The sequence below is a fragment of the Oryctolagus cuniculus genome, chromosome 1, assembly GCF_051225735.1.
Source record: "Oryctolagus cuniculus isolate XC-2025 breed Fujian yellow rabbit chromosome 1, ASM5122573v1, whole genome shotgun sequence".
In the NCBI taxonomy this organism is placed as follows: Eukaryota; Metazoa; Chordata; class Mammalia; order Lagomorpha; family Leporidae; genus Oryctolagus; species Oryctolagus cuniculus.
In genome coordinates, this window is record NC_142867.1 from 87,387,610 (window position 1) to 87,410,657 (window position 23,048).

Consider the following 23,048-nt stretch of genomic DNA (forward strand, 5'->3'; position numbering starts at 1 on the left):
TGAAAGTGTTGAGATTTCTCACCATGTACATTGTCTTCCCACCTAGTCTATAAAGTCCTTAAAGAACCATACTATATACGTTCTCCAAACTTAACTTTTATAATGCTTGATTTGCCCAACTTTTGCTTTGAGATAATAGCTGAAGTAGATAGACTTACATCTTTGCACTAAAATGGTCTGAATGAACAGAGTTTCTACTGTTTGGCCTGAGTTACTTCTCTCCATCCATGTTTTAGGATTTCATACTGGGGAAAGAGAAGAAAAGGTAGATGAAGTTTGTGGTGGACTCAATAAATATTTTCCCCAAGATGTCCATGCCCTATCCTTGTAACCCATGAAAATGTTACCTTATATGACAAAAGGGACTTCGCCAATTTGACTACTTTAAGAATTTGGAGAAATTATCTTATTCACCCAAGTGGCCCTCATCATGGCCTCATAAGAGTCTTATGAATAGGAAATATGACCACCAAGGAGAAGCCAGAAGAAAACAGAAGCAGACAGAGATATGAAGATGCTACTTTCCTCTCCTAGCTTTGAAGACAGTGCAAGCCTCAGTGAGTTCATAGGTACAAGCAGTAACCCTCTAGAAGCTGGAGAAGGTAAGGAAACAGATTCTCCCATACAGCCTCCAAAAGGAACCAGCCCTGTCAACACCCTGACCCAGTGGAACAGTTTCTATTTCTGACCTCCAGAACTGAAAAAGAATTAACTTTTGTTGTTTTTAAGTCACTAAGCTCGTGGCAATGGGTTATGGCAATAGGAATCTAATACAAAGCTTTTGACAAAAATTTTATTGTGAAATATTGTATTTAGAAAAAAGTACAAAATGTCAACAGTCAGATGTGTACAAGTACAGTATTTCATAGTCTATACATGTGAACAGTTTAACAGGTTCACTGTAGAATGCATATTTAGACCAATACAATCTAAAAAGGACTGCAATATTCACAGGCTATTAATAGATAAATAACTTGAGCCTAAATGACCCTCACCGTTAAATGCTAATTAATTGTGGAAAACAGGCTAAAAGCACGATACAGCACACCATAGTTATCTCCTTACAGGTCCACATTTAAAGGTTATCAGCTCATATGTCAATACACAACAGATCCAGGACTGGGACTCAATTACTAGTTAATACAATTGGAAAAAAAAAATTTAAGTTATCAAATAAGATCATAGATTAAGGAGAGGGTACTTAATTAGGACTAAATACTGTGAAGCCCCTAAAGGTTTTAGCTTTGGAATTTACAAAATTCAATTCTATAGATTGTTTTTCAATTTTAATGACAGCTTAAAGTGTGTGTCATGGGGGTGGGGATGCGGAAGCACACCTTTCTCTTCTAGCATCCCCAACAATGTATAACAACTATTACACAGTTTATTTTAAAACCATAATAACTACTCTGTGAATTGACAAATGGTTATGAAACCAGAATATAAAACATCAGAAATTTTAAAGAAAGGTAATGATTATCTTATGAATTTAGCAAATCCTGCATTAAAATCCATGTTAAGGCATTATCTACCATGGTTGAAAGTAATCAATTTAAGAAGATTGTTTCATGAAGATTTTATAAAAACAAAGTGGCTTGATTTTTCAAAATCTGACCAATTCAATCTTTTACTATCACTTAAAAATTGCTCTAGATATGTTTCCAATTTGGACAAAGAATTATTTGGTAGCACTTTATAATGAACAACTATAGGAACATCTATGGAAACACCGGTCATATTAAAAAAAAAAAAACTGTTACAATCATCATGTGTTTGTAAGAAAACCAATCTTTAATAACAGTCATAATCAATGCTTATCTAAAAATAAAAGTGATCAACTTAATAACAGCTTAGTTGAAACAAATTATCTTTGCCCATAAGTTCCAAAGAGAAGGAACCCTTTCACTCTTTACACTATTTTTAAAAATGTCTGAACTAAAACTAAGCAGAACATTTCCATTATAGGTAGAAAACCACTGGATCAGATCAGAGTCAGTCAGTAACTTCATATAATCTATCCCATACTATCTTTAGAGAAAATTTTAAAGACTTTGAGACAATTTAAATAGTGCCAGAATCTTAATTTATCTTAATTTATCGAAAGATAATCAGAAATTATAGTTTTTCCCAGATTTGCATTAAATTTACAAATTAAGTATGGTGTACATAAATATTAACTTAGACAATCACACACATAGGAAAAGCAGATATATGGATCATTGTAGAAACACATCAATTTTATAAAAAAATAAAGTAAAAACATGTAGCTCATAAAAATATGAACATGAAGCTGTAACATAAAAAATAAAATTACTCTATCAGAACAGAGTATTCTCTATGGAGGAAGTATTGACATCATTAAATGAATTTAATGGCCAAGAGCTTCCTTTCTCACACAGAAACAAACCACAAAATCACCTAAAACCTATACGCATTATCAGTTAGTTCTTAATGCAACCTCAAACACATTACTAGCAACTTTGATTCATTTTTGAAATAGGCTTCTGTATATATGCATTTATATACAAACATTTATTAAACATGATTTTAAAACAAACTATGTACAAAAGATCAGCATTCCTATAAATAAAAACATTAGGTGGCAAAAAGGCACTTGTAAGTAAAAATCTACAGTAGTTTTTACAAAACAAAAACACATTTGTACCTGGATACTGTACATTAAACATTGATTCCTATATCAATAATGAAAATGCTAGGTTACTAATGTTAATAACTTTTAAAAACATATTTACATATACTCTGAAGTTATTTAATAAAAGCACCATGATTTTCTCCTAAATTTTCATACTGATGCAAAGTAAAAACACAATTATTGAAAACCAGTGTTTACCATTTCCATTGTTTAAAAGTTTATTTATATATTGAAAACTGTTTTTCTGAAGTCAGCATAGTGTTAAACAGAAAGAAAAAAATAAAAAACAAACCCTGCTGCTTTGACATCTTAAAATCATACTTACTCTATTATTGCATGTTGTTTTTATAAAGAGCACTACTCATGCACCCCTTTATAACTATTTAATACTATTGCTGGCAAAAAAATTTCCTGGATATCAAAAAATTAAAAAGTTACTTCAAACCAGTTGAAGTTTTATTTGAATGTTTTACAACTTAAAAAATGCTGTAGTTCCCTTACAAAAGTGAACAGGAAACACACCAATTCATTTGGTGTGCAAAAATATTTTTCTACTACACACAATTTAAGGGCTTCACAGAATTTTTTTTTCAAATTTACATTATAAGCAGAAACAACACTAAACAAACTACTTTCTCAAGGAGATGTTAGTATGCTTCCACTTTTGTCAAATTTTTTACCCTTTGACAGTGCTGCAACCTGTTTGAGTAGTTCTCTGTTTTTGGCCTGTGAGAGACAAAAACATTCAAGATTTTAAAAGTTTGAAATATTGAGTCATGCTGAATTACCACTTAATTAGCATCCTTTTTTGTCTATAAAACCAAAGATTTCACTGAACCACTAACAGCTTTAATGAAAGAATCAGTATATTAGGTTCATCTAAACTGGATATACAGGAAGAAAATTCAAGATTATTAGCCAACTTTTTAAATATTAGCATTAAAAACTGTTAATCAAAGGTACAATAGTTACAAAAGAAGTCAATAAAGTGAATCCACTTAAATGGTGATATGGGAGGAATATTTCCCAGCATGTGCTCTTTTAAAAGGTTACCTCTGCAAAAAAATTTCATTACCTTGTCAACAGCACTCTTAATTTTTTTTAAGCACCCATTAGAACCACCTGTTCTGAGCTTATTTTTGATCTTTCAAATGATTATATTATAAAGTCTTCTGGCACTGGCTTTGGTGTGATCTGAGCAGTTTCATATAGTTATTTTAATTTTATGAAAACTTGATTTTTTTTGCAGATTTAAAATTTTACTTTGACAATATCTGAACTGAATCTGTACTTCATTATTAAATATCCCACCCATTACTAATCTTGTCCTTTAGTCATATGTGCCATGAGGACCTGACGTTTACTGAGGAAATATGTATGCAGGAACCTTCAGTTAAAGTTTTCATTTTTTTTAAGATTCATTTTTTATTTATCTGAAAGGCAGAGTTATGGAGAGGAGGATGGAGCAGATGGAGCAGAAGGGGAGAGAAGGGGAGAGAGGGGGAGAGGGATAGAGAGAGGGAGAGAGGGAGAGAGGGAGAGAGGGAAAGAGGGAGAGAGAGGGAGAGAGGGGGAGAGGGGGAGAGAAGGGGAGAGAGAGGGAAAGAGAAAGAAAATGAATCAATGAATATGAATCTGCCACCCGCCAATTAGCTTTCTCATGGCTACAACAGTTGAGGTTGGGTCAGGCCAAAGCCAGGAGCTTCTTCCAGGTCTCCCACGTTGAGTGCAGAGGGCCCAAGGATTTGGGCTATTTTCCATTGCCCTGCCAGTCGCATGAGCAGGGAGCTGGTTCGGAAGTAGAGCAGCCGGGTCTGGAGCCAGCACCCATGTGGGATGCTGGCATCATAGATAGAGAGGCCTAATTTGCTACGAGGCAATGCCAGTCCTATGTTCAAATTTGACTACCTTTGCCACCCACCCCATATAGTTTATTAACCATAGAAATTCAGATAATAAAGATTCTCTGTATATACAAGTGTATCATTGATCAATCACTGCTGAAGTCTGAGTCAAAATGGGGAGTGATGAAAATTGTTTGGAACTCAGTACTGTCTTAAAATAAAAATCCAAAGCTATTTTAGGGCTTAGGTTTGAAAACCATTTTCATACACATATTAAGATTTTCTGTTATCTATACAGACTTTTTTTTAAACTCAGTGCTTTATTTTATACTCTAATTTTAGTTTCGGTATGGCCTGATAGTATCTTGCCTTCTCTGTATGCTACCCTGAAGTGGTTTATGAAATATTAACATTTCCAAGGCTTTGTATTTCCACTTCTCCACCCTCCTCCTATGAAATTCTTCTCAATTAACACACATAAACTCCAAAATGAAAATTTTTTCAGTGCTATCTTACATGGATAAATCAAACTTTTTTTGTCCAGCTGCATGGTAATAGGGTTTCTCTCTTTAATGGTTATTAAATATCTAAGGTGGTAACACAAAGTTTCAAATACAAATTCAGTATCAATTTCAAATGTATATAAATCATAAGGAGCAAAAGATTTAAAATTTTCCCTTTAAGGTCAAACATTCTAAAAAATCTGTGAGCAGAAATCAAATGAAAATGCTTGGCAGTAAAAGGAACTCAAGTAGGACACTCACAATCAATTGCTTTATCACCAAGTTGCCACTCCTAATCAATGTTGTCTCAAACTTTTTGTTAGCTAAATACCATTTAATTTATAATGTGACAGATCCATTGGATATAAACAGGAAATTTAAGAAAGTTTTAAAACAAAGAGGCATAAAAGAGACTTTGTCTGCAAATTTGACTCAAAGAAAGTTCCATCAGATCTGTATGTATATTTACATGAAAATGTTTATCCTGATATACCTAATGATTAAAACGGTCTCCAAAATTTCCTTAGTTAACAGTGTCCATATTTTAAGTATGAAACACAAGAACTCAAACATTTCACCTTTAAAAAAGTTTCTAATACTTTAGCAGCTAATTTTCAATCTGTATTTCGTATTTATGCAACTGATTACATCATTAATGAATTTATGATAAATTATACAAGTCTTTAAGATAAACAATGCGTTAGTTGTTAATGGGACACAAGCCCAAGTTTGTTTTATTCTAACTGACGCACCTTAAAATGAATTTTTATATAATGTGATATTTAAATACATTAATTTTTTTTATCCTAAATTACTTCTTTATTATCTATCCTATAAAAGTCAATGAATTTATTTAAATACTTAAGTTAAAAATGTTTAGAAATACTGGCCTAAAGGGAAGAATATCTGGATTAGGAATTACACAGATCCTGTTTCAAATCCTGGATCTGCCACTTACCTGCTTATAACTCATAGCATACCTTCTCATTTCTAAAACAAACTCCACCACCCACCTCAAAATGAGTTGAAAGAACTAATCAAACATAGAAAACAATTCGCCTAACAGTTACTGAAACACAGTAAGCACGCAAATAGTTCCTTTCCCCCTTTTACTTACCTATGAAATGAATGGCAGATTTTTTTTTTTTTTAATTTGGTATTAGTGTTTGGGGTGTTTAGGAGAGTATTACAGATAATTTTTCTTGTGATATTCAGTGTTTATTCCCAGGTCTGAGAGTTAAAAAGTATTTCATAGCTTTTACAGCAAGATAAATTTTGTGATAAATGGTTCAATTCCTTATTACAGAAAGAAAAAGAATTAACTGTTTGTTCATCTCAGTAGAGACCACTACTAGCATGCTAGTGCTAAAGGGAGACTGACAGACTGTGTCTAGCAGCAACACAAAAGTGGTATGGCAACAAAGATGAAACAGAGAACCTGGATAACCTGGGCTGGTGGAAGCCAGCACAGGTGAAGGTATGGCAAAACCTGAATCAAATGATGTAAGTTTCTATGTAACTACTTATTAATTGTGTCACCAGCTTTATCTATAAAATGAGCCTAATATATAAGCCAGGGTTAATTTAAGTAGCAAGAAAGCACAAAGTTATGTTGAAAATGTCCAATTTCAATAAACAAGGTGCTCTTTTGAACAGTGGAAATTCTATGTTAAATCAAGCTTTGGTTACATCATTAAGTTACAGACTATCAGGGGAAGATTTTGTTCCAAGTATTCACTCAGCATTAAAAACTGAGTAAGGGGACGGGTGTTTAGCCTAGAGGTAAAGGTGTTGGCATCTGGGGCCAGGGTTGTGTTGTAGTGGGTAAAGTTTTTGCCGGCAACACCGGCATTTCATATATGTACCATTTCTTGTTCCAGCTGTTCTACTTCCGATCTAGCTCCCTGCTAATGGCATGGGAAGAACAACCAAAGATGGCCCAACTGCTGGGCCTCTGTCACCTGCATGGGAGACCTGGATGAAGCTCCTGGCTTTGGCCTGGCCCAACTCTGACCATTGCAGCCATTTGGGGAGTGAATCAGCAGATGAAGATCTGCCCCCCACCCCATCCCTGAGTTTCAAATAAATAAATAAATCTTTATAAAGAAGGAAAAAAAGATGCTGGCATCCAATATTGCTGTTCCTGGATCCAATGCTCAAGTCAACCTCCTTCCTCTAGCTTCCTGCTGATACAGACTCTGAGAGGCAGTAGTGAAGGTTCAATTAACTGGGTTTCTGCTACCTGACATGGGAAAGGACTGGATTGAGCTCCTGGCTTCCACAGTGCCATCAATCACTGTGGGCATTTGTGGGGTGAACCAGCAAATGAAACCTCTCTCTGTACCGCTCAAATAATTTTTTATAAATAGTACTAGCATACAAGCCTGATATATGATATGCATAATCTCCTAGCTCAGAAGGCAATGGGTATTTCCATAAATCACTGCTCACTCAATAAATTATTTGAATGCCTGCTGTGTCCCAGGTTCTATCTATGTGAGGTTCCTCTTAAAATTCTTTGTAATAGTAAAATTCTAAGTTAAGATCAGGCAATTTGTATGAGTATCTCAAATTCAAGCAGGTTCCTAAATCCTCCTCAATCTAAGCTAATTGCAAAGAAGCATGACAAACACAAATGCAGTAAGAACAAAATACCCCTTGAGGTTATGATGTTAGAAAATAAAACAAGACAGTATTAATTCCTTGCTTCTGTCTGAAGCTGTACTCTCGTATCAGTCCAAAGTCTATGTGCCACATCTTCACACTTTTAAAATTTAAAACTTGTTAACCTTAAAAACTGTTACTCAAGAATTCTACAAATATCACAATTTGTAAATCAGAGCAAAGAACATTAACTTAAATCTGTGAAACTTAGGTGAGAATAAACTTTAATAATTTGTATCCATGTTAATGTCTCTGCAGACATAAGGTGTTTCTGTGGTGACACTCAACTTTCCCATTCCATATTATATATATGTAAATGCTGCTTAATATATTTTGCATAATCCTGAGATTGAGGTAGATGATGAGCTATTGCTGTACAGCAGAGCCCTATTCAGCACTTTATAAACCCACAGTTCACAGGTTAGATCACATAATTATACGCATAATAAAATGTCCCCTGCTCAGGATCGCTAACAATTGGTTTTATTTGCTCACCTACTTTCCCATTATCTGGACAGAAACAGAAGAGCAATTGCTATGAAAGATGTTGCTTTCACCTTAGTTTCATGAATCCGATTTTTATATTTTCTTTTTAGTTCAACAATCAATTGAACACACGCCAATGATCTCCTCCTCTGAAAAGTTCATTTAAAATTTAGGAAACACTTTTCAGGATTAATGTACTGAATCACCTTTCAAGTGTTTTTAAACAAAAACTTTTAATGGGACATGATTATAATATATTACAAAGTCAAAATCAAAACTGAAAATGAACCAAATATGGACAATATATGGATACCAATAGCAATCCAAGTCATTGAATGCTATCACCTTAGTCCTGCTTGCCTAACATTTACATTTTAAATAGCATCATTTACCTGAAGTTGCTCCACAGTTTCTTTGTGAGCTTTTTCCATGCTGTTCATCTTTGTTCTCAAGTTTGATTCTTGGTATTGAAAATCAGCCTTTAGTTCAGTTAACTGAGAGATTAAAAAGAGAAGATATAGATTTATATACATGCATATATACTCAGAAGCATGTATAAATGCACACATACACACATTTATTCTTCACAATAAACCTATTCATCTTTTTTTTTTTTTTTTTTTTGGACAGGCAGAGTTGACAGAGAGAGACAGAGAGAAAGGTCTTCCTTTTGCCGTTGGTTTACCCTCCAATGGCCGCCACGGCCGGCAGCTGAGGCCAGAGCACCGCGCTGTTCCGATGGCAGGAGCCAGGTACTTCTCCTGGTCTCCCAAGCACTTGGGCCATCCTCCACTGTACTCCCTGGCCACAGCAGAGAGCTGGTCTGGAAAAGGGGCAACCGGGACAGAATTCCGGCGCCCCGACTGGGACTAGAACCCGGTGTGCCGGCGCCGCAAGGCCGAGGATTAGCCTAGTGAGCCGTGGCGCCGGCCAAACCTATTCATCTTAATAAAAGAATATATTCATAGTAGTTTTCTAACTTACTTAGAATTTGTCTTGTGATTTCTATGGCATAATAATATTGCTACTATAGTACAATCTTAATATTAAGGTACATAGAATCATCAGTAAAACTTTGCAGAAGTTGTTTTTGTTCTTAAAAGTGACTTCACTGGAAACAAAGTTTGGCAACTGGTATGCCAATAGAAAATGGGTAATACTTTAGCAAAGGCTTCAATTAAAATGCACTCCACAAAACCAAGTGTTTTCAGGCTGAAATAATCTTCCAAAGACAACAGGAAAAGTTTTACACTGGGGAAGCACACAGAGGAATGATCTACAGACCAAGCGCTGCACTGCTTTTATTTTTAAACTTATTTCTAGGATTATGTACCCAATACTACCTAACATGTAACAACACAGAAATACACAAATATGTAAAATACAGAAATACAACTGATACAGAATGAAAGGGGAGGAGGGATAGTATAAAATTTGGACTAAATCAAATATAAAAAAAAGTGCTTTGAGGAAGATAATTAGTACATGATTTTTCCCCATAATTATAAATGACAAACACAAAAGTATATTTCATGACTTCAAACTAAAAATAAGTTACTATAGAATTTCATTATCAAAACCATGCAGAAGCAGGTGGTTTTTTTTTTAACTTTTTTATTATGTAAGCTTTATAGGTCTATATTTTCTTTTATAATTGCTCAGCAGCTGGGAAACAAATACACAATAGTAAATAGAAAGAAAGTAGTGGTGTCTTATAGAGTCTTATCTTAAAGAGAAAATAAAGCCCCTACTTCACCAAATTCAAAGTGTAATTAAATCCTCTCTTATTTTCTTTACTATGGAAAAATCCCTGTTCTGAAATGCCAGTTCATAACAGATTAACTGAAATAATTATTCTATTCACTACACTATGAGCTCCCTTCAAATTATAAACTTCTGAAAGACAGAGAGTATCTCTTATCTATTCATCCTTTTATTCTCATGAGCAAGTACAGCATACAGTTCTAAATATCACTGAATTAACTGTGAAATGAATTCAGGAAAATAATCCGGTTGTCTTAGATTTAAGTTGCAAATGTGTAGCTATTTTAGGTTTACAAATGCCACTTTCCTTACAGTCTGGCTAATTTGAATCCCTATTAGTGTTTGTATAAAAGAGGAACACTAACAAAACCAGGGAACTTTAACCGCACTAATACAGTATAGTCATTCTAGGGCTAGAAAACAATCTAAAAAACAAATCAGTATTCCAGTTTATTACTATATGGTTTTGGAATCACTGTTATTTTGCAGTAAACTTGGCTTTTCATTCAACTTTTTTTGAAGCTAGTACAGATACATTTGATGTAGTATAATAGAAGTGTATGTAAAATTTTGTGCATAGAACATATTTCTATAAAGGTTCACTAATTTACAAAAAGCTATCACAAAGAGTAAAAATTCAAGCATACTCATAATAATCTCATTTTTATCTTATATGTCAATCCTAATTTTCAAAAACTGAATTTATTTAGAGTAAGGCAGAAGTATACTAATGTTAAATCCACTAAGCGTCAAGGTGTAGGAAAATCTAACACTTAAGGTGTTGAATGCTAGAAGTAAAAGTCAGCTCAGACTCAGCACTACAACGAATTCTCAACAAATACATATTTGTAATCATGCCTAGTCCATAATTTTAAAAGAATGCTTTAAGTGTTCTCCCACATAAGAAGTAGCTTCTATCCTCAAACGTAACCAAGCATTAGTAAAAGTAACTATGAACACACATATGCTAGGAGTTGTAGTAAATACTTTGCATTTTCATTTAATCACCACATCTCATGAAACAGTACTAATGCTTCCATTTTTAAAATGAGAAAACTTGAGGCCCAGAGAAGTAAAAGCATTATGTTCAAGGTCACACAGAAAGTTTTAGAACTGGAATAATTTGGTATGGCTAAAATGACTTCCAAACCCCTGTTTCATATTCCATGTCTGTCTGCTCTTATGCTATGATTTCACAGAATATAATTACCTTAAGCACCTGAAGCACCTCTATTCTGTTAACATTCCTCTTTTCATCAAATGGACAACATATTTGATTTTCTTTCTGATTTAAAGAAACAAAGTTCCAACAGGAACACTTACTTCCTACAAAATGATCTCAGGTACCACCACCCAGGAAATTCCTACATTATAACTTTTCACCAGTTATTTGATCTGGACCAATATAAATACATGATTAGCAAACCAGAGACTATGTTCCTTTATGTTTTTCTATTATTAGAGTTTACACAAAATTCCAGTTACATTTCATTTTTAAATATTAAGATACTAGACCTCTTTTAAAAGTGCATGCAAGGGGCTGGCACTGTGGCACAGCAGGTTAAAGTCCTGGCCTGCAGAGCCAGCATCCCATATGGATGCCAGTTCAAGTCCTGGCTGCTCCACTTCCAATCCAGCTCTCTGCTAATGTGCCTGGGAAAGCAGCAGAGGATGACCCAAGTTCTTGGACTGTTGCACCTGTGTGGGAGACCTAGAAGAAGATCCTGGCTCCTGGCTTTGGATCAGCGCAGCTCTGGCCATTACAGCCATTTGGGGAGTGAACCAGCGGATGGAAAATCTCTCTTTCTCTCTACCTAACTCCGTCTTTCAAATAAATAAATCTTTTAAAAAAATTGTATGCATACTGAAAAAAATCAGTATTATTACTAATCATAAAGAGTTCTCATTTAATTCTTGTGACTAAAATTCTCAAAGATCATTTTTATCTATCTTCATCAGATGACTCAGATACCAAGCTGGGCTTCTGAAATTTGTCTTATAACAATCACGAACAACAAATATTGCTAAACTGTTACAAGTCTAATAAAATTTCCAGTTATCAAGCAACAATCAAGACACCTATCTTACCAGGTTTCAGTGAACTATGTTCTTACCTTTTTGTCTTTTTCTAAAATGGTCTGGTCTCTTTGCTGTAAGAGACGCTTAAGTGACATCACTTCTTCTTTCAGTTGACTTATGAGGACAAAATTGTCTGTTCCCCCACTATCTGCTGACTGATTTATAGAGCTACTAAAAAGAAAAAAGTAAAGCACAGTTAATGAAGTAGAAGAAAAATTAGCAGGTGTTCAAATTGCATAAATTAGACAATTCCACAAACATCCTTAAGGCTAATGCAAAAAAATATGTACCTGACAGAAATGGATGCAACTGGCAAATTACCTTACTAATGGCACACATTACATACACCTGCAGAAATATAATTCAGTATTAGCTTTTAGGGGGTCAATACTTCTAGTGTAAAGCAATAGGCAGCCAATTTGTACAGTAACATCAGCAAACTTTGGCTAATGAACTAAAACAAAGTCACGTTCATAATATTTTAAGTCTAAAAACATTTTCTAAGCAGGTCAATTTTAAAATATCACAATTAGATTTGTGTTTCTTTGAAGAATTAAGATAAAGAGAATACTCTCTAGAGTTTTCTTTTCTCTAAACCCAAATTTATTCCCCAAATAGAACATAGTTCAGTGCCACTTTTTTATTGCCAAAATTAATTTTTTAAATAATGCTTATTCTCAGAAACTCAAAGAATCCAAAATAGAAGATATATGTTTCTATTCTTAATTGGCAATCAACTGTAACTGTTCAATTCAGTTGAATTTTGATAACACTAAAAGATTTCATTTTTACCTATCTCCATTAGATGGCTTAGATTCCAATTTGGGCTTCTTCTTTGGAGTTTCATTCTGAATTGCTGCAGAGGATTTATGGCTGAAATAAAAAATTAAAAAGAATAATTAGAGTAAAAATGGCAGATGTACTAAAGTTATTCTTCCTCCTCAAAAATTACTAAACATCAATGATTTTTTTAAAGTCATAAAACAAAGTTTTAAATGATATCACATTTAAAAGAATACATCTCAAATAATTCAGAAAACTTATTAGTGCATTTACCTCTGTTTCCACAGTCCCTGCTCTTGCTCTGGACTTAAACTGCTGATTCTGAAAAATACATAAATGACATCTGATAACATTTATTTAATACATCCACATTTAACAGCATTCTTTCTCACTGGAATCAGATTAAAAGCTATGTACTCTATAACAATGTTTTTGTCAAAGACAAGGCACATACATGATGGTGGTCCCTTAAGAATACATCATCTAACAATGTAATGGTCATCTTAGTTCGTCTAAGTTCACTCAATGATGCTTACACAATGATAAATGGCGTTAACGATGAATTTCACAGAACATATCTAGTCATTAGGTTCATCATTTACCTCACTGGACTATACTCGCATGTTTAAAACCTTTTGTGCAAAGAAAAGTTTTAAGCTTCCTAAGCAAATATATGTTGACTAAATTATTCTGATGCGATAAATTTTAATCAGACAACTACCAGCCATCCTAAGTTCTTCAGGAAAGGTACAACCCAACCACAAAAAACGAATATTCTTTTTAATCAGGATCTCCAAAATTCAATTTAATAATCATACCAAGGACTGTGATACATGACTGAGAACTACAACAGTGTTCTACAATGATAAAGTCTGCGATCACTGTCCTTCTGTCCTCAGTAACCCCAAGTGGAAATTCTTCCCTTTGAGTAATTCAAGTTGCTTAAAATAGTGTCAAGTTGAATGAGGACCTATCTTAATTTAATTTCTTTGATTCTCTACCAGTTTTTCTAACAATCTTCTCCCAAGTCTAGATGTTTTAGTCAGAACTCTGGAGGAGAGACATCATGTAAATATTGATAAATTCATAGTAATAAATAATTTTATTTTTACTTATATATAATACATCTTTTCTTTTCCATTTTGTCATAATACTAATTGCCACCTGAGAATTCACTATAAATCCTACTTCTTATCTCCTGGACCTGCACATCAGTTACCCTTCACTAACCCCCAGTTTATTCATTCCATGTACAGGAGAGAATGCCCTGTGAACCAGAAATCACATATTTGTACCACTTAAGAGCTGTTAGAAGATCTGGGTTATGTGGCTTTGTTGTGCCAGTTACTTTAAAACCCTCATCCTTGGAGCCAAAGCTGTGGCTTAGCGGGTAAAACTGCTGCCTGCAGTGCCGCCATCCTATACGGTGCGGGTTTGAGTCCCAGCTGCTCCACTTCCAATCCAACCTCTGCTATGGCCTAGGAAAGCAATGGAGGATGGACTGAGTCCCGTGAGCCACTGTGCCCACGTGGGAGACCTGGAAGAACCTCCAAACTCCTGACTTAGAATCAGCCCAGCTGTGGCTTTTGAGGCTATTTGGGGAGTGAACCAGTGAATGGAAGACCTCTCTTTCTCTGCCTGACTCTGCCTTTCAAATAAATAAATAAAGCAAAGAAAACAAAACAAAAAGACCCTTCACTTTCTTCATCTGTAAAATGGATATAAAAATAGCTTGTGGGAATATGAGCATTAAATGAGTTATATATGTAAAAGCACTTAGTGGTAACATACAAAATAATTTTATGAAGGTTTATGAGTATGTATAGAATTTACTACTGTTGGGGTATAGTGGGTACAGCCAATGCCTACTATGCTGGTATCCCATAAGGGTGCTGATTCACGTCCCAGCTGCTCCCCTTGTGATCCAGTTCCCTGCTAATAACCTCGGGAAAGCAATGGAAGATGGCCCAAGTGCGTAGGCCCGTGCCACCCATGTGGAAGATCCAGATGAAACTCCTGGCTCTTGCTTTTGGCTTGGCCCAGTGCTGGCCAACTGGGAAGTGAACCAATACATGGAAGATCTCTCTCTGTATCTGTCTCTCTCTCTCTCTCTGTAACTCTTTCAAAATAAATACATCTGTAAAAAAATTTACTAATGTTTAAGTTTTAGAGGGTTTTTTAAATTGAAAGTATAAAAAACAGACCATGTTCTTAAGAATTAGCTAAAAATAACAAGTTGGGGAAAGAGTAGCTGTGATTCCATCAACTGGAATTATTCTTTACTAACCTGTGAAAGAGTGCCATCTCTACTAAGGGACTCAATTGCCCTTTTCTCCTACAATTTTTATCATAATCATTAGCAAGCTACTTAATCAATTACATGGATTAATAGCATTAACCAGATCTCAAAATGAGAAAACACTGGGAACACTAAGCTTTCTGAGCTTTGCCTTCCTGGATCTAGACCATAGTGCCACACTCTGCCACCTCTATCCCTGTTAATCACCATCATTCACAATATGTATGTTTCTCATATTTGTTCTAATACACTGAACTTTTAAATAGGACCGTACAAACTGGTTGTCTGTCCATCAGATGGTCTGTAGTCACCGAATACAACAGTGCTTGTATTTCTTGAGTGACTGAAAGGAAAATAATCTTGAAATCAACATTGTCCTCTTTTACTTTACTTTTGAAACCTCTCATACTCCCAAAAGAAGGGGTTACCATCACATCATTTGATCTTTACAAACATACCCAATTGTGTGCTTTCACAGCATGCTATGACAAACTAATCCAAAAATGTCACAGAAAAAAGACATTTCCAGAGTGTCTAAGAAGTTCTCATACATGCCATTATATTTTATAGATATTCTGTGATATTTTTCAGATGTAAAAACAAGGAAACACTTATGTTTCCTGGGACACTGATAAGAAGAGCCAAGTTTGTTTTTTTTAAATAGTTTTTTAAGAAGTCACTGTATTCTACCAATGTCACACACAGAAAGCACTAGAACATGGTGTAAATAAATATTAGTGCCTTAATAAGTTTCATAAACTTATAGGTGCTTGTGTATTTAGAATTAAATCTTATTAATTAGACAGAACTACAAATTATGTCCTAAAGATATCACCATCATGTTCCAAAATATAGTAAGTATTGGTTTTCTGTAAATTAATTACACTTTAAATAGCTATCTGAATCTTTAAAGATTTACAGATATTTAGGAACACTGAATTATTCTGCAAATGGGTGTTTAATGTCCCTATGTTTTCATCTTCATCTGTGTTTGCAAGTGTTTATGTTTTGATGTTCCAAGCGTTTCCATGAAAACTAACACTACATTTTTATAAACTCTTCACACAACGCATACAAAGAGTTAAGATATTATCATTATATAACTTCCCTAGCAAAGTCACTTTAAAAATCAAGCAGTTATATTTGAACAAGATTCCTACCTATGTGTGTTTAAAAAAGAAAAGGTAAAGTGTAACTAGTAAAAAATGTTATTTCTACCACTTTGGGCAACTTTCAGATTAAAACTCTTTTTATAAAGACCACAGATGGTCATGCTCTAAGTTCTCTAAAAAAGACCAACTGTGTATTTCCCAGTATCTGGTTAAAAACTGGTTCTACTAAATATGTAACTGAGGTGAACATAATTTTTACAAGTAAAATCTAACAATTATTTAAATACAAAAAACATCACACTTTTGAATTTAAATCACTAAACACTAAGCCTGATGTACTTGGCATTTCATTTCATAATCAAAACTTTATCAATTAACTTCCTAAATATCTTTTCTTACGGTAAGCAATGAAACACATTCCATCTGTGTGATTTTACAGACTGCATAAATGTGAGGACATAGCCTTAGACACTCAAGAAGCTTACCACCAGGGACAATGAAAACTAGATTAATGCAGTCAACATTTGCAAGAAGTAAACACTAATAAGGCATCAAAATGTCAGAAAAGATTTTAGAAAACATGATTTCAGAGTACTCACTTGTGATGGCTACTGCTGTGACGATGGTGATGGTGATGATGGTGGTGGTGATGTTTTGAATGATGCTGGTCTTTCTCAGTAAGAGATGAAGAAGATGAATTTGAATGTGAGGATCCCAGAGTCTTCCTTTGTTCTTTTGTCTTCTGTAAAACTCTTTTGTATGATAAAGTACACAGCCAGCATAACAACTTTCCATCAACCTTTTAAGAAAATATATCTATTAGAGTAAATGTAGGCATAAACTGAAAAGTGAAGCCAGTTAAGATAAACTGCTCAACTTCTAGCTATACTTCATACAAATGTACCTCACATGTGCACAGGCAGGATTCACAGATTTTTGCAAAATGGAAGTAATTCAGACTTTTCTTAACCTCAGGCAAATGCTTGTTTGATGGATTATAAAACTGGTGAGGACACTATACCCATTCATTTTGAGGCACTTTCTTATTTATTTTTTTAATTTTATTTTTTTTGACAGGCAGAGTGGACAGTGAGAGAGAGAGACAGAGAGAAAGGTCTTCCTTTTGCCGCTGGTTCACCCTCCAATGGCCGCCGTGGCCGGCGCGCTGCGGCCGACGCACCGCGCTGATCCGATGGCAGGAGCCAGGTACTTATCCTGGTCTCACATGGGGTGCAGGGCCCAAGCACTTGGGCCATCCTCCACTGCACTCCCTGGGCACAGCAAAGAGCTGGCCTGGAAGAGGGGCAACCGGGACAGAATCTGGTGCCCCGACCGGGACTAGAACCCAGTGTGCCGGCGCCGCAAGGTGGAGGATTAGCCTAGTGAGCCACGGCGCCAGCCCCTTTTGAGGCACTTTTAATTTGAAGACAGACGTTACTTTTATTATTTCTGGAAAGTAAGCATAAGTTGACAATAAACTTCCAGGAAATCTAGTCTGAACTCTTAAATGACTGTGAAATTACTAAAACAATAGGTATTTCCTTCTACTGTAAGTACTGTGAATTTATAAAGATAGGAGAGCCTAAGTGATATAGTTGATTGTTATTATCCTTGGATTTTGGATTTGCAAGTAAGACTACTTGATAAATAACTTTTACATGTAACCCCCAATTTAATATTTGTAGCACTTTTATGGTCATTTGGGCACAGCCATAGGGTCAAAAATTGTCTGTCAATGGACAGCACATGTTCCCAGATGAAATAGAATAAGGTGACAAGGAAGGTGTTTTACTTCTTACTGTAAACAGGTGTTCTTTTCATAATCTATTTAATTTCATGATGCTAAGATTTCTGCTGTCAATGATTTTGATGTTTACAAACATGAGCTTAAGTGCTGTATTACAGTCTAAGCTTCAGAAGGCTGAAATATGCCTTCTGGACAAAGTATGTATGTTGTTCAGGCATTGTTATGGTTGTTGGCCATGAGTTCAAATAAATCAATCACATATAGAGATTCAAATAAACATACACACACATATATACATGATGTGTGTGTGTGTATATATATATATACACACATATATCCGCTGACCAATACATTCTAACCATAAACAAAAACCTAATACTGTATTTCCCTTAGCAGCAATGACTGAGTGGTGTGAGGCGACTATATAACTACCACAAATAATGAGCAACAGCTTTATCTATTTTAAAAGGTAAAAAAACAGGTTATTAAGATAAAAGATTGTGTCTTGTTTGTTCACTCAAGAAGTGCTGGAGAGACATATTTTACAACTAGGGTTCATACACTGGGGTGCAGGGATCAAGAGAAGCCCCTCAGAGACAGTAATCCTCCAAATGAACTGAAACCAGAGAATACGAATGGTAAAATACTACCCACTTAAATATACTTATTATGTCATGATAACGTGGAAGAAAACAAGTTTCAAAGTAAAAGCTCCCACCATGAGGCACAAGACTTCCATTGAATTTTATGTGCTAATGGGCCACACCAGGGAATTTTCTTCATATCAGTAACTTTAAATGATCAGGAAAAGACTAAGAAAGAAGTGAAATGATTTATTTGATAGCATGTAGTAAGTCTCCCAAAAACAGTGATAACTAAATGGTGCAGAACAGACACCCCAGAATATTTTTACAAGTATTATAATCCTAATTAACACAGATCTACATGATACAACAAGAAAACTCGCTATTGGAACTATCCACTTTTACAGACCCAAAGAAAACGTCATGTCTTAGCAATGTGTCAATTAAAATAATTTCTAACTCGTGTAGTATTTTATTTAATTGGCAGAAGATGTCAAAACATACCTTTCTTCTTCCTTCCTCCTTCCGATCAAAAGCACATTGTTGTTTACACTGTTCACAGGTCTGAGGTGGTCCATATTTTTTTTCTGAATTTGTACAACGCTGACACTTGGTACCAATAAACGCTGCAATTATGTTACAGTATTGACAAGGTTTGGGCTGAAAAAGCAGATACATATTTCTATCAGACATTTAAAAATATTAAAAATCTGCTGCATAAAACATGCTCAGTTCTTGTTTCTGAGAGTAAGAAAACAAGTAAAAAACTTGTTTCTTGTCCAGACTGTCATTGTTATATTCAATAACATTTATAACCTCTATTATTCAATATTTACTTCTCAAATAATGAACTCACTGTCACTTTGTTGGAATATTTACATAAGACTCACACAGTATGTTATGTAATACAAAAGTTATGAAAACAAAGGTACACATGTATAGAAAAGTTTCATGTATCCATAAATTTTGGGGAAAGAACTTCTGCTAATTTCGTATCCCGACAAGTTTAATTACCACATCATTTATTCAAAAACATTATCTTTTCATCATATCCAGGTACAGATGATATAAAGAACACAACATTACAGGTAGTTTTCAACTTAAAAAAACAGGCACAAGATATTAAACTTCAACCTTAAGAACTACACTCTGATTTTTTTCAATATTGACAGACAACTCAGCACCTTAACTAATATCAGGATAACATACCAATAATGACTAAAATATTCAGAAAGTTGACAGAAAATGTGCATTTTTTAATTTTCATTTTTCCCTAAACTTTCTGCAGTGCCCTTATATAGGACAATCTTTACCAGGTGAATGTCATGAGCATTGTCAAAAAATACCTGAATTGTGCTGCCAGGGAAGTCTGATTATACCAACTTTATAAACAAGTAGGCTCTCCCTATCCAGGAGTTTGCTATATTTGAATCTCTAAAACAATAGCTTTTAAACAGTAACTGTGACTTGCACATGAAATTTAAAATACAGTACATAAAACATTTGCATATTTCCACTGTTTTTAAATGTTGTGAACGTTCCATCAGACTGTCTACAGAAAGTATTTTCATAAAGTATTCTGACATGTTAAAATACACACAGATATAGCAATGCATATTTTTTAAGCAGTACACCTTTGGGATAAACCTTAACTGATCAGTAACAATAGGAAATTAAAATAGAAGACATACTTACTGTCCCAAATTGCTTCACATTTTGAGCACACTTCTTACAAATTGTGTTAGTTTTGCTGAAAAAGAAATTACGTATGAAAGATCATATTTATGTAAGCTTCTGAGATGATCCGCACAATGATGAACTAAGTAAACTGATGAGTCAAATATCTATGATACTTAAAATTGTAATACACCTTCACTTTTTAACAATACCTACACAAAGTTCTTATTTGGGCTATTTTACCCCAATTTATTCCTTTTCCATTAACTTAACACAGATGTTTTTACACATTTTTATTGTGTGCTTTTTAAAGGATACAAAACAAAATCCTAGAGTTTCCTCTCTAGTTGGACAACCTTCCCACACTTGCCATTATTAATGCACAGCATTACGTATCAGTGCCTGCCTACCTCATCTTCCACATGGCCTTTGTCTATTATTACAATGACCATCTCTACTTATTTAGAAATTATCTGCACTTCTCCTAGGTTACCTTCTTGAGTGCTCCCAACCCGGAATTACTTGTTAAAAAGTATGCAATTCTACTGGTACCAAGTTACCAGATTTCACTATCAAAATAAGGCAGTTGATAACACTGTAGACCTGTCCTCAGATCCATTCACACGCTATCTTCTGTAGCTTAACAGTAATCTTCACCCTTCCATTCTTCTTAGCATGGCTGCACATTTTCCACACTAGTATCTTAGCCTTTATTTTTCCACGTCCAGTTCAGGTAGTAAAATGACCACCACTGTTTCATTTTCTATATTCTCTCCTACCACATATAAAACATTTACAACTCAAAGTCTCAGAGACTAAACCATTTTTTAAGATGATATAAATACCAGATTACAACCCCCAAGTACTCCTTCCAGATGGTATTCTGTCTTTAACGATCAAAAACTGATGTACAAACCTCTCTTGTTGGAATTCTGATCTGCAGTAAGTACATTTTACAATAGGATGTGCAATCCGACATTCCTGCAATAAGACAATACGTTAGTCAGTATGTAGATATCTCCAAGTCCCAAACCTTACTTTTCTGGTAGAAAATTATTACCAAATCTGGTCAGATGTCTAGAACAACAATAAAACCTGGCCCCTAACGTAAACAATTGGTGATTTGTCATGTAAGTGGCCAATCACGATATAATTCCTTAGGGAAGGCAGAGGTGTCTTTGTCTTTATTACACGTGGGACTATACTCCGGATAAAGTAAGAAAGCTGTCAGGGCCGATTTCAAGGATTGGTTAAATGTGGAACTACTTATTTTCACCGTTGCTCACAGACAGCATTCCGGCTTTAATGGGATGGGAGGAGCTCCAAATCATAGAGCATTCTGTTCCCAAACCAGTCGCTTCGCTTTCCTGGACAGGGAAGAAGGATGCCATCAGCTTGGCGGCTTCGGGTTCCTAGCAAGAAAGTGCAAAAACCGTCCCCTGCCTCCTGGTGGAAGGCGAGGACAGACCAGGCAGAACACCGAGATGAAAACATCTCCACCCCAGAGTCTCTGCGGCAGAGACAGGTGGCTGCCTCACTCAGCCCCACCCGAGACCCCCGGACGCTGGTGAGGACCGGCCCCCTCCCGGCCCGTCTGGAAGACGGTCTCCCTCTCGTGGGCCTTTTCCCGGCCGGTGCCAACGCCATCGGAACGCGGGGTCCCGGGTCCCGGTGGGGAGGCTAGGACTCCGGGCTCCCAAGCCCCCTGGTGCTCGTGAAGAGCAGGGGGCTGCAGCGCAGCGACCACCCAGCACCCTCGGGTTACGGCACAGGAAACCCCGCCAGCCCGCTGCCCACGGACCTTGCAGAGCTGTTGGCCCTGGGAGAGCTCCTCGAAGGGATAGCGCTGGGTACACTTGGTGCAGGCGTACAGGGCCGAGGCCGCCATCCTGCCCCTCAGTCTCCTCCTCCGCCGTCGCCGCCGCCCGCTCCGAGGCGGGGCCCCACGGGGAACTCGGCCGCCACGGCCCGCGCTGCGGACTCCTCCTCCGCCCCCTCCCCCTGCCTCGCGCCCACCAGGGCCTCGCCGCGAGAGCCCGAGGCCCCGCGGACGACGCCGCCGTCGTCTCCCTCCGCCTCCACTTCCGCCCCAGCCCACCCAGCGGGGCCGTCCCCGCCTCTCCCGCTTAGGCCCCGACAGCGGCGGAGGGAGACGACGCCGAGAGTTCGGGGCGGTTCAGCTGCACGGCCGCGGATCCGCTTCCTTCTCGGCCTCCCTTCCGCACGCCTGATTGGCTGCAGCGGATACTACGTCACCCGGTCGCTCCTCCCAACGCCGAGCCCCAACTACGCAGAGCGCGCCCACAAAGGGAGGAAGTCGCCGGCCAATGACAGCCCGGCGCTCTCAGCGCGCGAAACCCGCTTGAAACCAGCCCCGCCCAAAGGTCCCCGTCGCCGCGCTCCCTAGCAGCCAGTCCGAGGCCTGGGTGAGGGAGCCCCGATCCAATTGGGCAAGGATTCGCGAAAGATTTGCCCTGCCTCGACATTTTCCCCTTGACTTCTCTTGGGCCAAATCACTAAGCCCCGCCCAATCCTATGTTATTGGCCAAAAGGTAAGTACTTCACCTGGAGAGGCGTCCCCAACTCAAACTGAGGTTTTCTCAGGCGTTTGATCCAAGGGACGTGATGGAGTGGTTTGGACTTCGCATTCGCCTTTACTCTAGTTCAACAATTCAGTTCCGTTGCCACTGGCGACCACACAATCCCCTCGCCCCAGTTCCCTCCGTGGGAAGACCCGCCCCTGGGTAGAACGCCCTGAGGCCCCGGCGGCGCGCAGTTACGGGTCCCGGGCGCGCTCAGTGACTCTCTACCTTGTGACGTCAGCAGGGGGGCGGGTTCTCTCGCATACGCGAA

The 23,048-nt window shown here is 36.9% G+C and overlaps 2 protein-coding genes across 10 annotated transcripts in view; one reads left to right on the plus strand and one right to left on the minus strand.

Annotated features, from left to right (window-relative positions):
* Positions 1–779: 779 nt before the first annotated feature.
* Positions 780–23,024, minus strand: FAM76B (family with sequence similarity 76 member B). Of its 8 annotated transcripts, none has more exons than XR_016233946.1 (11): positions 21,997–22,344; positions 21,112–21,176; positions 20,214–20,268; positions 19,023–19,178; positions 16,787–16,986; positions 13,050–13,097; positions 12,786–12,866; positions 12,284–12,341; positions 12,029–12,161; positions 8,543–8,644; positions 780–3,379 (listed from the first exon to the last, which is right to left on the minus strand). XR_016233946.1 is itself a non-coding variant. In XM_089333064.1 (10 exons), the coding sequence occupies exons 4-10, from the start codon at positions 19,094–19,096 to the stop codon at positions 3,290–3,292; spliced, it is 753 nt and encodes a 250-aa protein (XP_089189190.1). In that variant the 5' UTR covers positions 19,097–19,178; positions 20,214–20,268; positions 21,112–21,176; positions 22,761–23,024; the 3' UTR covers positions 780–3,289. The 8 variants fall into 8 exon arrangements, 3 of the variants coding, with proteins under 3 accessions (XP_089189190.1, XP_051676409.1, XP_051676419.1); XR_016233937.1 differs by having other exon boundaries at positions 12,029–12,164; XR_016233949.1 differs by having other exon boundaries at positions 12,029–12,164; positions 13,050–13,119.
* CEP57 (centrosomal protein 57) overlaps positions 22,504–23,048 on the plus strand; it is a 54,485-nt gene continuing 53,940 nt past the window's right edge. For both annotated transcript variants that reach the window (XR_016233932.1, XM_051820419.3), the window contains exon 1: positions 22,504–22,747. The gene's annotated coding sequence lies outside the window, so the exon portion shown is untranslated. The remainder of the gene's footprint in view (positions 22,748–23,048) is intronic.